The sequence below is a fragment of the Lepus europaeus genome, chromosome 7 (genome assembly GCF_033115175.1).
Source record: "Lepus europaeus isolate LE1 chromosome 7, mLepTim1.pri, whole genome shotgun sequence".
NCBI lineage: Eukaryota > Metazoa > Chordata > Mammalia > Lagomorpha > Leporidae > Lepus > Lepus europaeus.
In genome coordinates this window covers 11,696,246-11,716,023 of record NC_084833.1, presented here as the reverse complement: position 1 = coordinate 11,716,023, position 19,778 = coordinate 11,696,246, and the positions used below count along the sequence as shown (strand labels likewise).

The following is a 19,778-nucleotide window of genomic DNA, read 5'->3' as shown; positions in this document are numbered from 1 at the left end:
TAAACCACCTTAAAAGTAGAGCAATTCCCATAATATAGGCTTAAGTAGATTGGAAATTAAGGAATCTAAGAATAGGGAATAAAGTAATGAACAAGTACATGCCATCCATGTAAGAATGGGTTAGCAAGTGGATAGTTCTAGTTACCTTGAAGTAAATAAACAGGGTAAAATGACTTGTGGACTGACTCAGGGTGATACTTCCAAGCCATAGAAATACATTTAATGGCAAAGATCCAAGCAAAATGAACTTTAGAAACAATGCAATGTAAAGCAACACAAAGCATCTGGACACCATGATTAGAATGACAATAAGAGAAATATACTCATTGCTACTGTTTTATTATTTCTACAATTTAGTTAGCATGTGCTATACGCTAGGTACCTTATAATCCACTCAAAATAATTGTGCATAATAACTACTATTCTCATATAAGAAATGCAATGTTCTAATGAATATGTAAGTCATATAAATATGTAAGTTAATAGATAATTTCACATAGATCTTATAACTAGAAAATTAAACGGTTTGGAATTGATTCTAGGTTGTTATGCTCCAAAAGATTCATTTTTCACTGTATCAACATAACTAGCTTGCATGAATTAAAGCATAATAACAAATTAATGTGATCTTTTTTGAATATGTCAGATAGCTATGAGATGCCATTCTAGTCACTGAGTAAAAGAGAGAAAAAAGAAAAGAGAGCAAAGCTGGCCAATGAGTAATGAGTATGAAAAGGGATACTGTAAAGTACATTGAAATAGAGATTGCTTGTCTCAGGGAGCACTAACCCAACACCAAATGGTGTGCATGAAGGATGACTGCCAGTTAGATTCCAGAGTCGTGGAAACTGAATGAAACTAGAGCAATTTCAGAGAAAGAAAAAAAAACTGTAAGGGAAAATTTCTAACTGAAAAGTAAATAGAGACCAAGATTACAGTATGTTCCAGACCAGTAGTCAGGTCCTTAGATCCCCAGCTCTGGTCCTTTTACTTATTAACCTTCTAGGGATCTTGATCACTCCTAGGATTCTATGACTCTGTGACTCTATGGTTCTGTAATTCTAAGACAAAGCACAGAAAAATGCCAGTGTTCCAGACAGCCTCTGGACAGTAAAAGAACATGATCTAGACTGAAGAACCGGACAAGTCATTTTCCTCCAGTTAAAAATATCAACTATACCATCATGAACTCAAGAGATGCCCACAGTCCTGTGTTTTTGATATTTCCTCCAGAGATCAATGTTCCAGATTATCAATCAACAGTCATTACAGCTACAACCTATGAGTCTCAAAGCCCCTTGGAGAAATTACTTGTTGGAAGAATGAAAATCTCAGGGGTAAGAATTATTCCGAGTAAATTCTATTAAGGGTGGGAAAAGGATAGGAAAAGATATCTGATGACACATGTTTTAAGGTAGGAGCAATTCTGACTTATCCTCACTCAACTCAGGAAATATGGATTATATTTCTATACTAATTAAGAATAAGCTAAGGTTTCTGGGCTCTTTAAAGTCAGTCTCCTAAGTATCTGTGATATTTTTCTTTCAAAGAAAGGAAACTGAAAATCAAGCAGAAGGCAACAGTCCAGATTCTATATCCTGGGTTATTATATACTACAACTTTATAGTTGTTCAATCGAAAACCAGAATTCACAATTTGATGACATGACAACTATGTATATTTTTATATATGGGGCTTTTGCAGAATGTCCTCTTAATACCATAAGCCTTCTGCTCTCTATCCATCCATCTATTTACTCCATAAACAGCAATTTACTTTTATTTACCAAATTGTAACCAAGATAATAAGGGGAGGTTGTAATGTGGCCCTTATCTTTTAAAACATCTTCCCTTTCAATCCTCAGCCTCCAAGAATTGAAAACTCAAAGAAATTAGTCTTTTTCAGAAATAAAAGTAGAGAAAACATAGCTCACTGACATAGAGAGGGCTATATACCCATCTGCTTGAGCATCTATTCTTATTTAAGAGAATCTTAACCTCTGCTAAAGAGCTCAAGTTATTTTAACAAATAGTTATTGAACTTTGTGCAAAGAACTGTGTTAGACACCATAGGGCATGCAAAAATAAACACAATCTAGTTTCTTTCATTGAGGAGGAGAAATATATAACTTTGAAGTAATAATAAAATGAAAACATTAAAAACTACATTTCAGTGGAGCATCTAGTAAGAGCCATAAATGGTGGTAGTGATGGGAGGATCCAGAAAGAGAGAGAGAGAGAGAGAGAGAGAGAGAGAGAGAGAAACTATCAGCCAAGAGATGAGACAATTTCACCAAATATTTGGCATTGAATCTGGGCTCTGAAGAAGCGCTGTGATTTCAGCCAGTGAAAACAAAAGGAGAGGAGGGGAGCAGAATATTCTCAATGGAGAAAGCATCATTCATAAATGTATGGAATAGTAGAGGTTGGAAATGACAAAAGAAAGCTAGGATAAATCAATCTGGGATGAACAGATGTGAGAGGATCGAAAATATAGGAAATAAGAAACAATTAGAATGGGAAAAACAAACCATGGTAGATCATACAATGGAGTATTATTCAGTGCCTAAAGAAATGTAGCATCCAGTCACTAAGAGATATAGAGGAGTCTTAAACACACGCTGCTGCATGAAAAAAGGTCAGCTTTAAAATGCGACATACTACATGATTCCAGCTATATGGCGTTCTGAAAAAGATAAAAGTATGGAGACAATAAAAAGATCAGTGACTACCAAGAACCTGGAAGAGGCCGGTAGTAACGAACAGGCAGAGCGCAGAGGACTTTAGGGCCAGGAAAAGTATGACACTGACACTATTGTAGTAGATCCATGTCAAAACTCAGACAATGTGCAGTACAATGAACTAAGCCTAATGTAAACTGTATGCTTTGGTTGACTATGTGTCATCAACTGTAACAAAAATACTCCACTGCCATGAGATGTTGCTCATAGCAGGAATGGCTGAGTGGAGTAAGCAGCAGGGTAACTTTCTGTGCTTTATCCTCTATTTTGCTGTGAATCTACAACTGCTCCAAAATATAGCATTCATTAATTTGAACAAAATGGTAAGTATGGCAAATTCTATGTTGTGTATCTTACCATGTCAAAAAGAAACACACACACACACACACACAATGAGGCCAGCATTATACTGTAGTGGGTAAAGTGGCCACCTGCAATGCCGGCATCCCATATGGGCACCAGTTTAAGTCCCAGCTGCTCTACTCCCAATCCAGCTCCCTACTAATTGTCTGGAAAAAGCACTGGAAGATGGTCCAGGTGTTTGGGCTCTGCCACTCACATGGAGATCCGGATGAAGCTCCAGGCTCCTAGCGTCAGCCTGGTCCAGCTCTTTCCATTGTGTAGCCATTTGGGGAGTGAACCAGTGGATGAAAGATCTTTCTCACTCTGTCACTCTGATCTTCAAATAAATCTTTTCTTCTTTTTAAAGATGTATTTATTTATTTTAAAGGTGCAGTTCACGAGAGAGGGGGCAGGAGAGAAAGAGATACTCTGCTTGTTCACTACCAGTCCTCCAAGCCTGTTGAAGCATCATCACATTCCTGGGCCCAGAGCACTCCCACATCTTTAACTTATTTGCCTTTCTCCCTGCCACTCAAATCTTGTGGTGAAAAAAATTCATTCAGGAAAGAGTTTTAAAGAATACACATTTCAGCCAGCACCGCGGCTCAATAGGCTAATCCTCCACCTGCAGTGCTGGCACACCGGGTTCTAGTCCCGGTCGGGGCGCCGGATTCTGTCCCGTTGACCCTCTTCCAGGCCAGCTCTCTGCTGTGGCCCGGGAGTGCAGTGGAGGATGGCCCAAGTGTTTGGACCCTGCACCCACATGGGAGACCAGGAGAAGCTCCTGGCTCCTGGCTTCGGATCAGCGCGGTGTGCCGGCCGCGGCGCGCCAGCCGCAGCGGCCATTGGAGGGTGAACCAACAGTAAAGGAAGACCTTTCTCTCTGTCTCTCTCTCTCTCTCTCACTGTCCACTCTGCATGTCAAAAAAAAATTAAAATTAAAAAAAAAGAATACACATTTCCAGCTTCTAACTCTCTCAAAATTGTGGTTCAGCAGCTTAGGTTTGAGGCCTTGGAACTTGGTGTATATTTCCTACAGCTTGTTTGATTAATAATTATATGGATTGGTAATTAATTATCTCACTTTATAACATTTGTAAGAATGGGATATAGAAGTTTCCTTCTTGGCAATTGGGTTTCTGGTTTTCCTGTTCATATTTCTGGTTGTTTTCTTAGTTTCTAAATATTTATTTTATATGTGTGTCTGTGTATTTTAAAAGATATACTTGAGTGGCTGCTGTTGTGGCACGGTGGGTCAAGGTAGAGACTACATGCCCACATCCCACATGGGTGCTGGTTTGAGTCCCAGCTGCTTGATTTCTGATCTGCTAATGTCCTGGGAAGGCATTGGAAGATGGCCCAGCTACTTTCTGATTGTCTACTTCTGCTTGAGTCAGGCCCATATGGTGATTTAGAATTCAGCGTTTCTCAGATGTTCATAATAATTTAGGTCATTTCACAAACCTCTAAATATCAGATGCAGGGATTAATAAAAGGCCCAGGAGCATTGCCAATGGAATTCTACTGTCCTTCCCTAACTTACAAAAAAAAGGTAACTGCATTTTTACCAAAAGATATTCTACATGGAAGAGAACCCACCACTTTGCTTTTCCCTCACCGTGACTTCTTTTATTCACAGACTCTCCAGATCCTGCTTGGAATTATGAACTTTTCTTTTGGAATGATTTTCCTTTTCACTTTGGTACAACCATACCCAAGGTTCCCCTTTATATTTATTTCAGGATATCCATTCTGGGGCTCTGTTTTGGTGAGTATAATCAACCAAGGATGTTAGGGAATTCTTAGTTACAAAATAAACCAGATTTGGCTATATGAGAAGCTTTGAAAAGAGGGAGGGGGAGCCCAAACATTACCTTCATTGAAATCATTTCCCCATTAATTCAACAGAGTTAGTAATATACCATCACTGGGTCTTGAAGTTTCTTTGGGAATATTCTTTTATGTCTTGAAGGTGTTCATTTCTCTGTTCACCCATTCAGAATTACTTATTACCCATTATCAGCCAGATATAAAAAGAAAGGTAATGAGGATCCAAAGGTTAGTACATAATCCCTTCCTTCAAAGGGCTCTCAGTCTAGCAAGAAAGAAAACTTGCAAAGGCAATGTGATAAATGATTGTTATGCATGCTCAGAAAGCAAGCAAAGATGAAAATGCAATTTATTCTTTAAAGAAGTTGGGACGTCACTTCTCAGATATGCCTTTTTTTGCACAGAGGCATTTAATTTAGCACATTTAGTAACATTCCATAATCATTAATTTAGCACCCAAATCAGTGCCAGAGAATGGACAGGCTAAGGGCATGGACAGAATGGACAGAAAAGGTCAGTCCTTTGTCCTTCCCCTTTAAGTGGGAAGTCAGATATTTTCCACAGTGTATGATGAGTAATCATAGACAGAGGGGCTGCCTCTACAGGAAAAACACCTAAATAGGGAGGAGACTGCCCAGAAATATTTCCAGCTTGACTGAGTTTTAAAGGATGAGTGATGAGTCAAGTGAGGACTCACACAAAAGAAGGGAATAAGGGGTGCCTGGGTGTAAAGGCTGGGGATGCGTTGCAGCCCACCAAGGGAGAAGCAGGAGCAAGAGGATGGACATATGGCAAAGTGTTTTCTTATTCTGTGAACGATACTGATTCAGCACAAAGAGTAAGGGTTGAATTGATGACCTACCAAAATATTACCAAATTTAAATGTGGGTTATTATCATCATATTTGAAGTTTCCATTAGATAAAATGCTCTGCATTTGACTTACCTCCATGGAAAGTCTTGGGACTCTTTTTCAGAATTACTAGTATATTAGTTGCATTACCACTTTACGTCCCTGTCCAATCAAACTCATTAGATGCAATAAGACAGAATCGACCTTATTGGCTATAAACTGATTTGACGAATGTCTGATATTATCAAGGCTGAGTCAACAATGGCTACAAAAGGAAGATGGATGACAGAACTAAAACCCATTGAAGTTTTAAAACTTCTCATGTTCACACGAATTATTTTAGCTAAATAATTGACTTCTAATCCAATGTTTAGTTTACCATTCACTGTGAACAGTCATACAAGGCAGCTTACCCTTCTCACTGCCTTGAGGACTGTGATCTCACAGAGGAGAGCATAGAAAGGCAATGTGCAGAGGTCTATTCTGTAAAAACTCCTTAACTTTAGCTAAAGATGTTCATCACTAAGATATTTATTCTTTTTAACAGTTCATTAATTCTGGAGCTTTTCTAATTACATTGAAGAGAAAAATGACAAAAACCCTGGTGAGTTATATATATTTCTATCTCATTAAAAATGTAGGATCTCTGTCCTTAATGTGTTGTACTATGTGAATTAACGGTACAACTAGTACTCAAACAGTACTGTATACTTTGTGTATCTGTGTTGGGTGTAAACTGTTGAAATCTTTACTTAGTATATATTAAGTTGATCTTCTGTATATAAAGATAATTGAAAATTAATCTTGATGAAGAATGGGATGAGAGAGGGAGTAGAAGATGGGATGGTGAGGGTGGGAGGGAGGTTATGGGGGGAAAAGCCGCTATAATTCAAAAGTTGTACTTTAGAAATTTATATTTATTAAATAAATGTTGGAAAAAAGTATAACTTTAAAATAACTTATTCTAGCCTTGAAAGTTAATTTGGAAAGTCATTAGGCCACTAATAATTCCATAAGCTGCTAATGATACTAATCAATGGCTTCCTGCCTTCCTAGAAGCATAAATTAGTGCCAAAAGAGCATTTTCTAGGTTATCCAGTTGATTTCTTATGTATGAAGACACTGAGGTATAAAGTAATTCAATGATTTATCCAGTTGGGCCAGTCAGTTAATGACAGAATAGGCATCAATATTCCAAGTATCACATTAATTCATTCTTTCTGAAAGTATTTGTAATACCTATTGCATTATGGACATTTCGACAGGCACTAGTTTGTTTGCCTCATATGAAAGACACACTATAGACAACCTAATTAGATCCTATGCCAAATTTGGAAATAAAGAATACACTAGGAAATAAAGAATACACTGCTATGTTAACTAGGTTTAGCCTAGTGGTTGAGATATCCATATCCCACATCAGAGTACCTGGGTTTGTTACCTGGTTTTGGCTCCTGACTCCAGCTTCCTACCAGTGTAGACCCTGGGAGGCAGCAGTGATAGCAGAAGTAATTGTATAGGTAGTCACATCAGAGACCTGAATTGCATTTCTGGCTCCTGACTTCCCCAGCTGTTACAGGCATTTGTAGAGTGAACCAGCAAATGGGAGCAAGCATTCTCTCTCTCTCTGAATTAAATAAACCAATAATTTTTAAAAGGGCTAAACTATTAATGAGTGTAAAATTATAACTTGTAGATAAATTATAAGCAAATATTTTATTAACTCAAAGAATCAAAGTAAATTAATAAGTTAATAAATTATTTTTGGCAAAAAAAATCTCCTGAAAGTTTGTAGTCACAGGAAGAAATAACAATGGCAAAGAAACTCAACTGTTAAACACAACAGTTCTTAAAACCATAGATAAGCCATGACTTTCACTAGAGCATCAAAATGCAATGCAACACATCCTATACCTCTTTTGTTCTGTGTGTTCTCCTGTCCCCAACTGGGTGGGGAGGTAACTTAGGCAGAGAATGGGATGGAAAAAGTTGTTACAAGTTCACTGGATCCCCTTATTCTGTAGAAAAGGTCCTGAAGTCCAAAGAAACGAGAGATTTGCACACATTCACGCAGCTGGTCTGTGGCACTCTAAGGCCCGTAAGCCTGCCCTCTGGGCTCCCCAGTCCATCACTTTGTCTATGGTGAGTCACTGTGTTATGTTCTTATTCTATTTCAGATGAAAGCAACTCAAATAATGAATTCTCTTAGTGTTCTGGGAGCATTGGCTGGAATCATTCTCCTCATATTTGGTTTCCTTCTAGACCAAAACTACATTTGTGGTTATTCTCAAGAAAGTGAAGAGTGTGATGCTATTACTGTGATATTCACTGTAAGTATTTTTGATTGAGGAGTAAATGGTTTATTCATAAAGATTTATAAGTACCATCAAGATAATGTTGTGGGCATACATTTAGTTTTTTTTTTTAATTTCACCAACACATGAAACCCGTAACACTTGATAAATGTTATACCAAGCATTTTAAAATAAAAAAGCACATTGTAATACCAACCTTGAGGAATTCACATAAGTATAAGACACAAAATATGTACACAAATGATTATAAGTATAAGGTGATGTACTAAAAGTTAAATATAACAGTGTGGTGGTTCATAATCCTAGAGGTACATTAGAATCTCAAATGGAATGTTCCTATGGGTTTTTATTTGGTCTTGTTATTTAGGCTGGTCTTATGAAAAAGTATAGTGGGCTTAAAACAAACATTTATGTTTGCTTATTAAAATTAAGATAAAGGAATGTAAAAAATACATAGCCACATAGAACAAGAAATAGAAGACATATCAAAAGTTCCTGAGAAAACTAAAAAGTACCTAATGGAAGTAATATATTAAGTAATATAGTTCATATGGCAGAATCTAAGAAACACTAGTATTTTAATGTGCTAGGACCACAGAAAGTAAAGGTGGAAACGAGAAACCCTGAACCCATGTGGTAGACCCGGAGGAAGCTCCTGGCTCCTGGCTTTGGATCAACTCAGCTCCAGCCATTGTGGCCATTTCAGGAATGAACCAGCAGATAAAAGACCTTCTCTCTATTTCTCTATCTCTCTCTGTAACACTGTCTTTCAAATAAATAAAAATAAAATTTAGAATAGATCTCTTTAAAAATAATACTAGAAATACTAGATTATTTTTTAGATGAAAGCCCATTATCTCAAATTTATAAATGAAATGCTGAAGAGTGAGAAAGCGGCTTATGCTTTAAAGCCATTTTGGCAATGTTTGCCATTTGGGATCCTATCCACGTGAAATGAAAGAGAAAGAAGTCAAAGCTCAGAGTCTACTCAAGACAGGAAGACTTAGAAGATACCTTCTACAAATGACCTAGATCATTGATACTACTACATTCCTCATGTAAGGACAGAAAGACACACAAATACCTGCCCAATAACAACAAAAAAAGCATTTCTGAATAAAGTAAAAGTATTTGAGAAATTTTAGCCACAAACCAAGTCCGCTGACAAATTCATCCTATCTTGCCCTCAACAGACAGAAGTAACAAAGTCTTGTGTTCCACAGCATAGTGGGGATGACTAAAGTTCGTAATAATTTATTATATGATATGGAAACAACTGGAAGAGAGGAGCTGAGTCCAAACACAAAAGGTTCTAAACATGAAAGTAAGGAAATGGAAAAGCAAGTTGCCTGGTTTGATCATTTTATGGTATATATTTGTGTTGAAATACTATGTTGAGGGGCTGCCGCTGGGTAAAGCTGCTGTCTGCAGCGCCGGCATCCCATATGGGTGATGATTCGAGTCCTAGCAACTCCACTTCCAATACAGCTCTCTTCTATGGCCTGGAAAAACAGTGGAAGATGACCCAAATCCTTGGGCTCCTGCACCCATGTGGGAGACTCAGAAGAAACTCCTGGCTCCTGGCTTCAAATGCATCCAGCTCTGCCCATTGTGGCTATTTGGGGAATGAACCAGTGTATGGAACACTGATTCTCTCTCTGTCTCTCTCTCTTTCTCTTTCTCTGCCTCTGCCTGTCTGTAACTCTGACTTTCAAATAAATAAACTTAAAAAAAAAGAAATATTGTGTTGCACTCCCTAAAATGTACAAGTATTATATGTTAGTCAAAAGCGTTATAAAATAATAAAGGAGAGGGTGAGGTAAATAATGAAGAACAAATAAAAATTACCACAAAAGAAGTAAGGTTTTTAACATGAGGTATTTTCAGCTCTACAAAAGAGCTGTTTTCTCATAATTTTTTTTCCATCACCATATTTATTCAGTTATATCTATCTTTTTATTTAAATATATCTCAATAAAGTTTACCTTAAAGAAAAAAGAATTAAATCATATTTCATGGAGATAGGAAATACAGAAAAAAGGGCAGAGGTATTAGTGAAAAGGTCTAATATAAATTAGAACAAGACAGTCAAAGTTGGAGAAAATAGAGTAGCTTTTCAAGTCATTGTTTCTGTCTCATTCCTCAATTCTTGGCCATCTTACCTAAAACCAAAAGGATTAAACTTTAAAAAAATGATACCAAAAAAGGTACAAAAAGGCAAAAGGAAAAGTTACTACACTGAGAGATAACTTCTCCAAAGCAGCAACAGTAAGAAGACAACTGGATATTTCCATGTGCTGGAAAAAGTTACTGCCAACAAATGATCTAGCGTTGTCCATTAAAATGTCCCACAAGGAAGAAGGAGAAATGAAGAATTTCAGAGATAAAAAACTGAGTTTGCATCCTGAAGGCCCCTTTCAGCATAAAAGGCATAAGAAAGGGTAAACTCTGAATGGAAAGACAATTACAACACAAAATGGAAGAAGAAACTAAGAACAAAGACTATGATAAAAATGTAAGCAGATACAAATGAATATCACTTGAATATACATATGGATTTTAAAGATAAACATGCAAAATAGCAGAAAACATTCATATATAAGGGCAGATGGAGGAAAACTGTTATTTTTGTTTTTATATTTGCTATGTTTCATAAACTTTAGATATTGGTAATTTAAGTATGTTTTAATGCTTATAGCACTTTCAAAAACAAGAATCTATATATAGTAGATATATTTAGTCTACTATATCCCAAAACAACAGAATATACATTTCTGTAGTGCATACTAAGAAAAAATAAGCAGGCATTGAAAATAAAACACTTCCAGATTAAAACCAAAGAATGAAGTCCTACAGTATATGTGCTATGCAATAAAACCATACACAACCATGAAATAATTTCAAACCCCTTACATGGTCATATGTTAAGCTATATACTTCCAAGTTTCATTTGTGAAGGGATAATATACTCTAGAATTAGAGAAAAAGGAAATAAACCAGCCTTTTAAAATTGAAATTCATCCCTGAATTATGTTGATCAACATAAACTTGCCCTAACTTAACTATTAGATGGAAGAAAAATAATTTCTAGAGAAAAAGAGCATCATTTAGAATGTCTACCATTTTCACACATAAGGTTTGATTAAAAATAATACCAGCCATGCCAGAAACAGTACGAAGTGTAAAGTACAAATAAAAATTATAGAAATGGAATACATATGTCAGAGTTATCAGACATAAACTTAAAAACAGCCATGGCTATTATGTTCAAGAAAGGGGGGCTGGCAGCGGCTCACTAGGCTAATCCTTCTCCTGTGGCACCGGCACACCAGGTTCTAGTCCCAGTTGGGACGCCGGATTCTGTCCTGGTTGCTCCTCTTCCAGTCCAGCTCTCTGCTGTGGCCCGGGAAGGCAGTGGAGGATGGCCCAAGTGCTTGGGCCCTGCACCCGCATGGGAGACCAGGAGGAAGCACCTGGCTCCTGTCTTCGGATCGGTGTAGCTCAGGCCATAGCGGTCATTTGGGGGATAAACCAATGGAAGGAAGACCTTTCTCTCTGTCTTTTCTCTCTCACTGTCTAACTCTGCCTGTCAAAAAAAAAAGGGGGGGGGGACAAATTGGATAATATTGCAAAAATACTGATATTAATAAGAAAGAATCAAAATGAATTTTAGAACTGAAATTTTTGAAATCTGATGTTAGGGGTTCAACAAATAGTGTCAACAGCATTCAGTGAGCATGTAAAAATGTGCTCAGTATTATTAGTCATCAGGGAAATGTAAATAAAATCACTATAAGACACCATTGCGGGCCGGTGCGATGGCTCACTTGGTTAACCCTCCACCTGCGGTGCTGGCATCCCATATGGGCCCCGGGTTCTAGTCCCGGTTGCTCCTCTTCCAGTCCAGCTCTCTGATGTGGCCTGGGAAGGCAGTGGAGGATGGCCTAAGTGCTTGGGACCCTGCACCCTCATGGGAGACCAGGAGAAGCACCTGGCTCCTGGCTTCAGATCAGCTTAGCTCTGGCCGTAGCTGCCATTAGGGGAATGAACCAGCAGAAAGAAGACCTTTCTCTCTGTCTCTCTGTCTCTCACTATCTATATATCTACCTGTCAAATAATAATTTAAAAAAATGACACCACCACATCAGAATGACTTCAATGAAAATGACTGGCAGTACCGAGTGTTGGCAGGAACATGATGCAACTGAAAATCAGTTTTTCTGTGGGAGTGCAAAATGGTTCAACCACCTTGGAAAACTATTTGGAAGTTTTTTAACAAGGTAAAGCATATACATTATAACTCATAATATATTTAAGTATGTTCACAGTAGCTCTATTTATCCTAGGTACAATCTGGACTAAATCAAATGTCTATCAACAGCAGATTGGCTAAACAAATGATAATTATTCAAATGATAGAATACACAGCAATTAAAAAAGAAAAAAAAATCCCTACAAATACATGGAACAACATGGGTGGCTTTCTATTCATCACATTGAGCAAACAACTTTTTTTTTTTTTTTTTGACAGGTAGAGTGGACAGTAGAGGGAGACAGAGAGAAAGGTCTTCCTTTTTGCCGTTGGTTCACCCTCCAATGGCTGCCGCGGTAGGCGCGCTGCGGCCGGCACACCGCGCTGTTCCGATGGCAGGAGCCAGGTGCTTCTCCTGGTCTCCCATGGGATGCAGGGCCCAAGCACTTGGGCCATCCTCCACTGCACTCCCTGGCCACAGCAGAGAGCTGGCCTGGAAGAGAGGCAACCGGGACAGGATCGGTGCCCCGACCGGGACTAGAATCCGGTGTGCTGGCGCCACAAGGCGGAGGATTAGCCTGTTAAGCCACGGCGCCGGCTGAGCAAACAACTTTTGATACAAAATTTAATAAATGGTATTAGGAGTCAGAAGAGTGGTTACCTCTATGTGGGGCAGGAGGATTGACTGGGAGGGAACACAAACAACATAATGGAATGATGGAAGTGTGCTTTATCTTGATGTGGAAAGCAAAACAAAACAAACATTTTAAAAAGGAGGATATAGCACATTTCTTTACATATAAATTTTGTTATGTAAAAACTGGAAAATAACTAATGCAGATAACACAAAATTTTAATACTTTTATACACAAAGTGCATATAACTGATAAGAAAAAGTCAAGAGCACAACTTATAAGAGAAAGAATTTACAAAAAAAAAGCAAATCTAAGCCAAACTTGTTAATGCACACGTTACTAGCAGGGAAATGCCAGTTAACAATGGGTTAAAAATTGCATTCATTACACTGGTAAAAATTAAAGAGCTATCAAAGTTATCACTGATCACTGGCAAGGACATGGTGAAAAGGGTACTATTACATCTGTATTTATCGGCGGTAGAAATGTGCAATGATACATTTTGGAAAGCAAGGAGATGTGGAATTAAATGAAAGACATATATGCTCTGTAAACCAGATTTTTAGCTCCACAGCAATTAAACCACCTATATATAAGGGTATATGTATAAGAATGATAGTATCCACAGTGCTCTAACAAACAACAACCACAGAAAAGAGAAGGAAGAGGAAATAAATTAGTTTCTGTTATTAAAGAATAAATGAATTGTGGCACACTATACCATCAATGTGGCCATGAAAAACCGTATCACTCTAAAGCGAGTACTTACTCAACCTATGGTTACATGGTAGACAAAAATGGCTATAGACAGAATGTTAACCATACTGACCCCTGAAATTAATATATGAAATATAAAATTTACATCCAAGGGGCTGGTATCATGGCACAGCAAGATAAGCCACCACTTGCGACCCCAGCACCCTATATTGGAGCATCAGTTTGAGTCTCTGCTCCTTCTCTTCCAATCCAGCTACTGCTAATGTGCCTGGGAAAGCAGCAGAAAATGACCTAAGCACTTGGGCCCCTGCCACCCATGTGAGAGACCCAGGTGGAGTTCTGGGCTCCTGGTTTCAGCCTGGCCCAGCACTGACCTTCATGGCCATTTGGAGAATGAACCAACAGGATGAAGGATTTGATTTTCAATCTCTCTCTCTCTCTCTCTCACCCCTGTAATTTGGCCTTTCAAATAAAATAAATAAATCTTTTGAAAATGAGTTCCCAGAAGATTACAAGCCTTAATGACATAGTGTTAGTGTCCAGCTTCTGGACTACTGACTACAAGGTGATAAAATAGAAAACATTTTAAAAGTCCCTGAGGTGATAAAAAGAACACAAGGTGGTACTCATAGCCCATGTTTCTTTTTATGTCTTTCCTTTCCCTGTTTGTTCCTCTTTTTCTGGGTCTATAAATTTTCATTTTTTCCTTCTTTTTCTTTCTTGTTCGGTTTTTGCCTCTTTTTCTACCACCTTTGTTATCACCGACCACTCTTTTCACATGGATTTCTTTATATCTTGATTTATTCATGAAGTGTTTCTTATAAATTTAGAAAATATATTATTTGACACAGCTTTCTCTAAGAAAATAACATGATATTCTATGCTAGACAGGGCTAGGCTAGGAGTCCTTCACTCATTTGATTCCCAAGCAACAGAAACATTTGAGAGGCTTGCAGGAGACTTGACTTTGCCAACCCAATGACTCTGTATTTTTTTCCTTCTTCTGTTACAGGGAATTTTGATTATGTTGATGGTCTTAACCATTATCGAATTATTCGTTTCCCTGTCTTTCTCGATTTTGGTGTTCCACTCAGAGGACGATACTTGTGAGGAATGTTGTTGAAGAGCACTGTGAGAATAAAGATGTGTTATGACCATATTTAAAAAGGAATTCTGCTTGTGAGGAAAAGCTGAGAGGAACAGACTCCTGAGAATGGCAACTCTTCGGAGTAAACGGGAGTGTCTCTGTAGCTGATGAAGCATATCCTGCCCCTCGGTGGTGCCACCTCCCTTGTCCCCAAGTGGAATAGTCCACCTGTATGTCACTGCCTCCGTGAGTCATGAATTCTTTAAAGAGCAGCAGTGATGTGTTGATTCTGTGCAGAGATTAAAGCCCAGAATCTGGGGTGACCAAGTCACCCAACTTCAGCGGCTTCCAACATTTCCTGCTGACTTGCACCAAGAGACTACATACAGCCTGTGGCTCCTCCTCTGTTGTGGTGTGGAAAGATGAGCTGGGTGGAAGAATGATTTCTTCCACAGATTGTACATTGGTGCTGCAAGATCATCAGATAAGGAGTGCTCAACTAGATGCACAACAATGGTGAAAAACATGAGGGCAAATATTGGAGTTATTACCACGTTCCAGGCATCACACTGAGTGGTATGCATGTTCTCACTTAACCTCACAAAAATCCCAAGAGGCAAATTGTGTTGTTATATTCATCTTAGGTATAAGCAAGCAGAAGCACAGAGAAGGTCAAGGTCACAAAGGTTGCAATGGCAAGGTTGTAATAGTAACAGGTAGAGATCTTAATCCCTGTGCCAACATTTCTTAAAATGGTTTGGTCTTAGAATCCATTCACACCTTTAAACATTATTTGGGACTCAACACAAATAATGCTTTACTGAAATAACCATAGTTTCCAAAAGAAAATAATTAGTATAGAGAATGGCATTGATTTGTATTTTCACAAATCTCCTAAATGCCCTGGTTCCTAAATTTTACTGTACATTCAAATCATCTGAGGAAATTTTATAAGCACCAGTGCACCACATACCAATTAAATCAGAGTGCAGTGAGAGGCATGCTTCAGTAGTTTTTAAGGCCTTCCAGGTGATTCCAAAATGAAGTTTGAGCTACTAATTTATTCTGGCTTTATGGAAGACAACTGGATTCTCCTATTGGCTTTTGCATTCAGTCTGTTATGGTATCTCATGTTCTGTAGCCTGCGGGGTACACCACTTCACCTTGTATAAAGGAGATGTAAGGGTTTAATATTAATGTGAAAAGTTTTGAGCTCACAAAGTCCCTAAAGGGTCTCAAGGACCCCAGGAAACTCCCAGACCACATTTTGAGAACTGCTCTCCTCCATTGTCTCCCACTGACTAAGCATTAGAGATCTTACCTGTACCACCTCGTTGTCACAGCTCTCCAAAGTAGGCTTGCCTTTTTGTCACAGACATGAACACCGAAGCTCAAAGTGCTTAACTTTTCTGAGACTACAAAGGGAGACTGACTTAGAATCAAATTGAATCAAGATCCCTAACTCCAAATCCCATTACCTGATGCTGATTTAACAGAAAATAAACCAGCCTACTCACAGACATAAAGCAGGTTTTCACCTCTACTGTAAGCTACAAGGAGCCTGTGTCTGTAAGCACTTAGCCACATGTGTGAAGGTAAAGGATAGCAGGAGAAAAAAATGCTAATTTTTCATTTCCAGTGAAATAAGTTTCTGATGAAAAATATGTTTCAATTTAGTGATGTTAAGGTTTGCAATATATTTAAGGGGGTTGGAATCCCTGACATATAATGGTAAGGGGCTTTAAGTCAGACCTCGATTTAATTGTCATTTGGCCATGTAAAACTGAATTATTTTAACAAACTCGTTAACTTCTGTGGGCTTTAAATCCAGAGACTAAATGCAACAATAATAATAATAATATACACCTAACAGACTTACTGTGAATGTTGAATATATGCAGTGATTTTTATCAGTGCCTGGAACTTAAACACTATTTAGTAAATGGTACATTTTAAATATATATATATATATATATACATATATATATGAGAGATTGTTTTACTTTCTAAACATAACTTATTTTATCACTTACTAGTTGTGTGATTTGGGGTACATTTCCCTCAGTTCCAGAACTTAGTTTCCACAATTATCAAACAATCAATGCTGTATGTATTACAAGATTTTTATACAGATTGTGCTTATCATAGAAAAAGGTATTTGTTTATAGAAGGAATTGGACCTCCTGGTAAATGTTTTCTTAAGTTGTTATCTAATGGTTGAAACGGTTTGCTAAGTATTCTTTGGCTAACATTACTTTCCTAACCTTTAAACATGTAACGTGGTGCCTCAGAACAGAAAGAAGATCTCAAAAATGCATCACTCTTAAACACACAAATTTACATTGTTCTTAGTATTATTTATTTCTAAGTGAAACATTGGGATCTTCTGACCAGCAACCAAATTTTATTTGCAACTGGATGTTTAGTCTCACTTCTGAGGGACTCATTCCTCCTTGCCACATCCCTGAAACCAAAACCCCCTGATAGCAGATAATTCTGGGTGTCAGGACCCTGTTAAGCAGCTGGGAACATGCCATAACTTTACTTCCTAATACATACCAATCTGGTGACGATTACTCTGAGGGGAGAAAGAACCAAAGCAGAATCATTTCTCATGGCACTACAGAGGACAGAGCAATCAGAAAAGCCAGTCTTGCTTTCAAGTGGCATGAAGGCTGCCAAAGGCTGAGGGAGAAAATGACACCAATCAACACAATGCAATATGTAGTTTTCATATGAGAGACAAACATTGCAAGAATTCATATTTGGAAAAAAAATTATACCAGGAAAATAATAACTAAATAAAAGTTGGCATAATTTTATGCAGACTTTAAGAAAGAGATTGTCTTTTGGAAGCCAGAAGGCCACTAAATAAGAGGTTTAATTTAAAGAGAAATATTTGAAGTGTGCAATAGGCCTAAGCAAATATCCCCAAGACATGAGAGAAGGTGGAAGAATGACGGAGCACAGAAGGTGCTGTTGACAAATCCAATGTACTGAGGATTTCAACGCAGTCAAGCACTAAAAGGACAATCATCCCAAGTCAGCAAAGACAACACAAAAGTTCACTTAGCCATATTAATCTAACTCAAGTTTATTTAGAAAGAACTACAAGTAGGGCCACCTAAGTAATCTCACTAACCACAAACACCAGAGTAGCAAACAGCCTGCATTGACTGGGGAGAAACAGGGCTTAAACAGAGCAAAGGATGGAAAAGACCAAGCTATGCAAGTCCCACTCAAGTCTCTGAGGCTATACAAGTGCCAAGTCCTGACTCTGCTCTCGTGCCCACTAGAAAGAAGACACATACCCTGAAGACCCTATCAGTTTAGACTCCAACCTTAGCCTTCACAAGCAGACCCTATGTAGTATGGTTTGGATGTGCCCCACCCCCCAAAGTTCATATGATCGAAACATAATCCCCAGTGCAGCAGTGTTGAAATATAGGACCCTTAAGAGATAATTAGGGGGCTGGTGCTGTGGTGTAGCGGGTAAAGCCGCCACCTGCAAGTGCCGGCATCCATATGGGCACGGGTTCAAGTTCCAGCTGCTCCACTTCTGATCTAGCTCTCTGCTTTGGCCTGGGAAAACAGTAGAAGATGGCCCAGGTCCTTGGTCCCCTGCATCCACGTGGGAGACCCAGAAGAATCTCCTGGCTCCTGGCTTCAGATCGGCTCATTTCTGGCCATTGAGGCCATCTGGGGAGTGAACCAGTGGATGGAAGACTGACTCTCTCTCTCTCTCTCTCTCTCTCTCTCGTTCTCTCTGCCTCTGCCTCCCTGTAACTCTGCCTTTCAAATAAACAAACATTTTTTTTTAAAAAGAGGCAATTAGGTAATGTGGTCTTTGCAGTTATCACAAGAATAAACTAGTTATTACAAGTGTTTCTGATAAAAATAGGAGTCTGAGCCCCCTCCACACTGTGTCTCACACACACATGCACACAAGCACCCTCTCTCACCTTTCTGCCTTCCCCCATGGGATGATATAGCAGAAAGGCCCTCACCAGATACAGGTCCCTTAATCTTGAATTTCCCAGCTACCAGAGTTGTAAGAAATAAACCTCTCTTCTTATAAGCTACTTAGCTTCAGGTATTCTGTTACAGCAGCACAAAAATAACTAAGATACTATGTAATGAAAATCCTGGTAACCAATCATTTAAGCATTTTAGCAAATATGAATAGACCCAAACTAGAGTCTTAAATGGATGGTGGACCTTATGTTTCTACTCCCCTTCTCTTTCTGGCATTTCTAACAGGTGACTGCATGGCTTTTACTTGAGTATTCTTGATGGCATACATTCTCTATTCAAATAGTAGCGTGTTCTACTCATGAACCGCTTCAGAGTTCCAGCAGCTCTGCTTCTGATCTAGCTCTCTGCTTCACTGGTGGGGAGATGGCATTTTTATGTTACACACAAATCAGCCTCCCCATGTCTACTCACTGGTTCAAATCCTGTTGTTACAAACCACCTTAATGAGAAAGAGAGGCAGAGGGAGAAAGAGATAAGAAAAACATATTCAATTAAGATTAAAGAGAATTGAAAATGAATCTTGATGTGAATGGAAGGGGAGAGAGAGTGGGAAAGGGGAGCGTTGCGGGTGGGAGGGAAGTTATGGGGGTGGGGAAGCCATTGTAATCCATAAGCTGTACTTTGGAAATTTATATTCATTAAATAAAAGCTTTAAAAAAAAGATTGCTTTCCTAATGTTATATTCATGGTGATTAGGAAATAAACCGCCACATTTCAATCCCTTAGATTAAATGAATATTTGTTGTTTAACTATACTCCCGTGTCTCCAATAAAGTGATGGGCAAGGAAATTAGCAATTTTAAAAATCCAACATATGGACCAAAAAAGTTACCTATGGAAGGGGGAGTTTGACAAAGTCTTTGGGCAAAACTTTTCATCTTCTTTAGACTCTTCTGGTGCCACCAATTCTTTCAGTTTGCCCACTTGATCTAGCATTGGGTTTGATGGCCACGCAGTTCCAGCCTAGGCTGAG

At 38.5% G+C, this 19,778-nt stretch overlaps 1 protein-coding gene across 1 annotated transcript; it reads left to right on the top strand.

Annotated features, from left to right (window-relative positions):
* Positions 1-1,184: 1,184 nt before the first annotated feature.
* MS4A5 (membrane spanning 4-domains A5) lies at positions 1,185-14,806 on the top strand. The gene is made up of 5 exons (XM_062197856.1): positions 1,185-1,337; positions 4,722-4,850; positions 6,312-6,368; positions 7,942-8,094; positions 14,696-14,806. Exons 1-5 carry the CDS (start codon positions 1,185-1,187, stop codon positions 14,804-14,806), a joined length of 603 nt encoding a protein of 200 aa, XP_062053840.1.
* Positions 14,807-19,778: the final 4,972 nt, after the last annotated feature.

What these genes read in the sequence shown, in the direction of transcription:
- MS4A5 (XM_062197856.1), top strand. Translation starts at nt 1,185, where the DNA reads ATGAACTCAAGAGATGCCCACAGTCCTGTGTTTTTGATATTTCCTCCA. An exon ending in GAAGAATGAAAATCTCAGGG is followed by an intron (nt 1,338 to 4,721) that starts GTAAGAATTATT and finishes TTTTATTCACAG; the next exon opens with ACTCTCCAGATCCTGCTTGG. An exon ending in GAAAAATGACAAAAACCCTG is followed by an intron (nt 6,369 to 7,941) that starts GTGAGTTATATA and finishes ATTCTATTTCAG; the next exon opens with ATGAAAGCAACTCAAATAAT.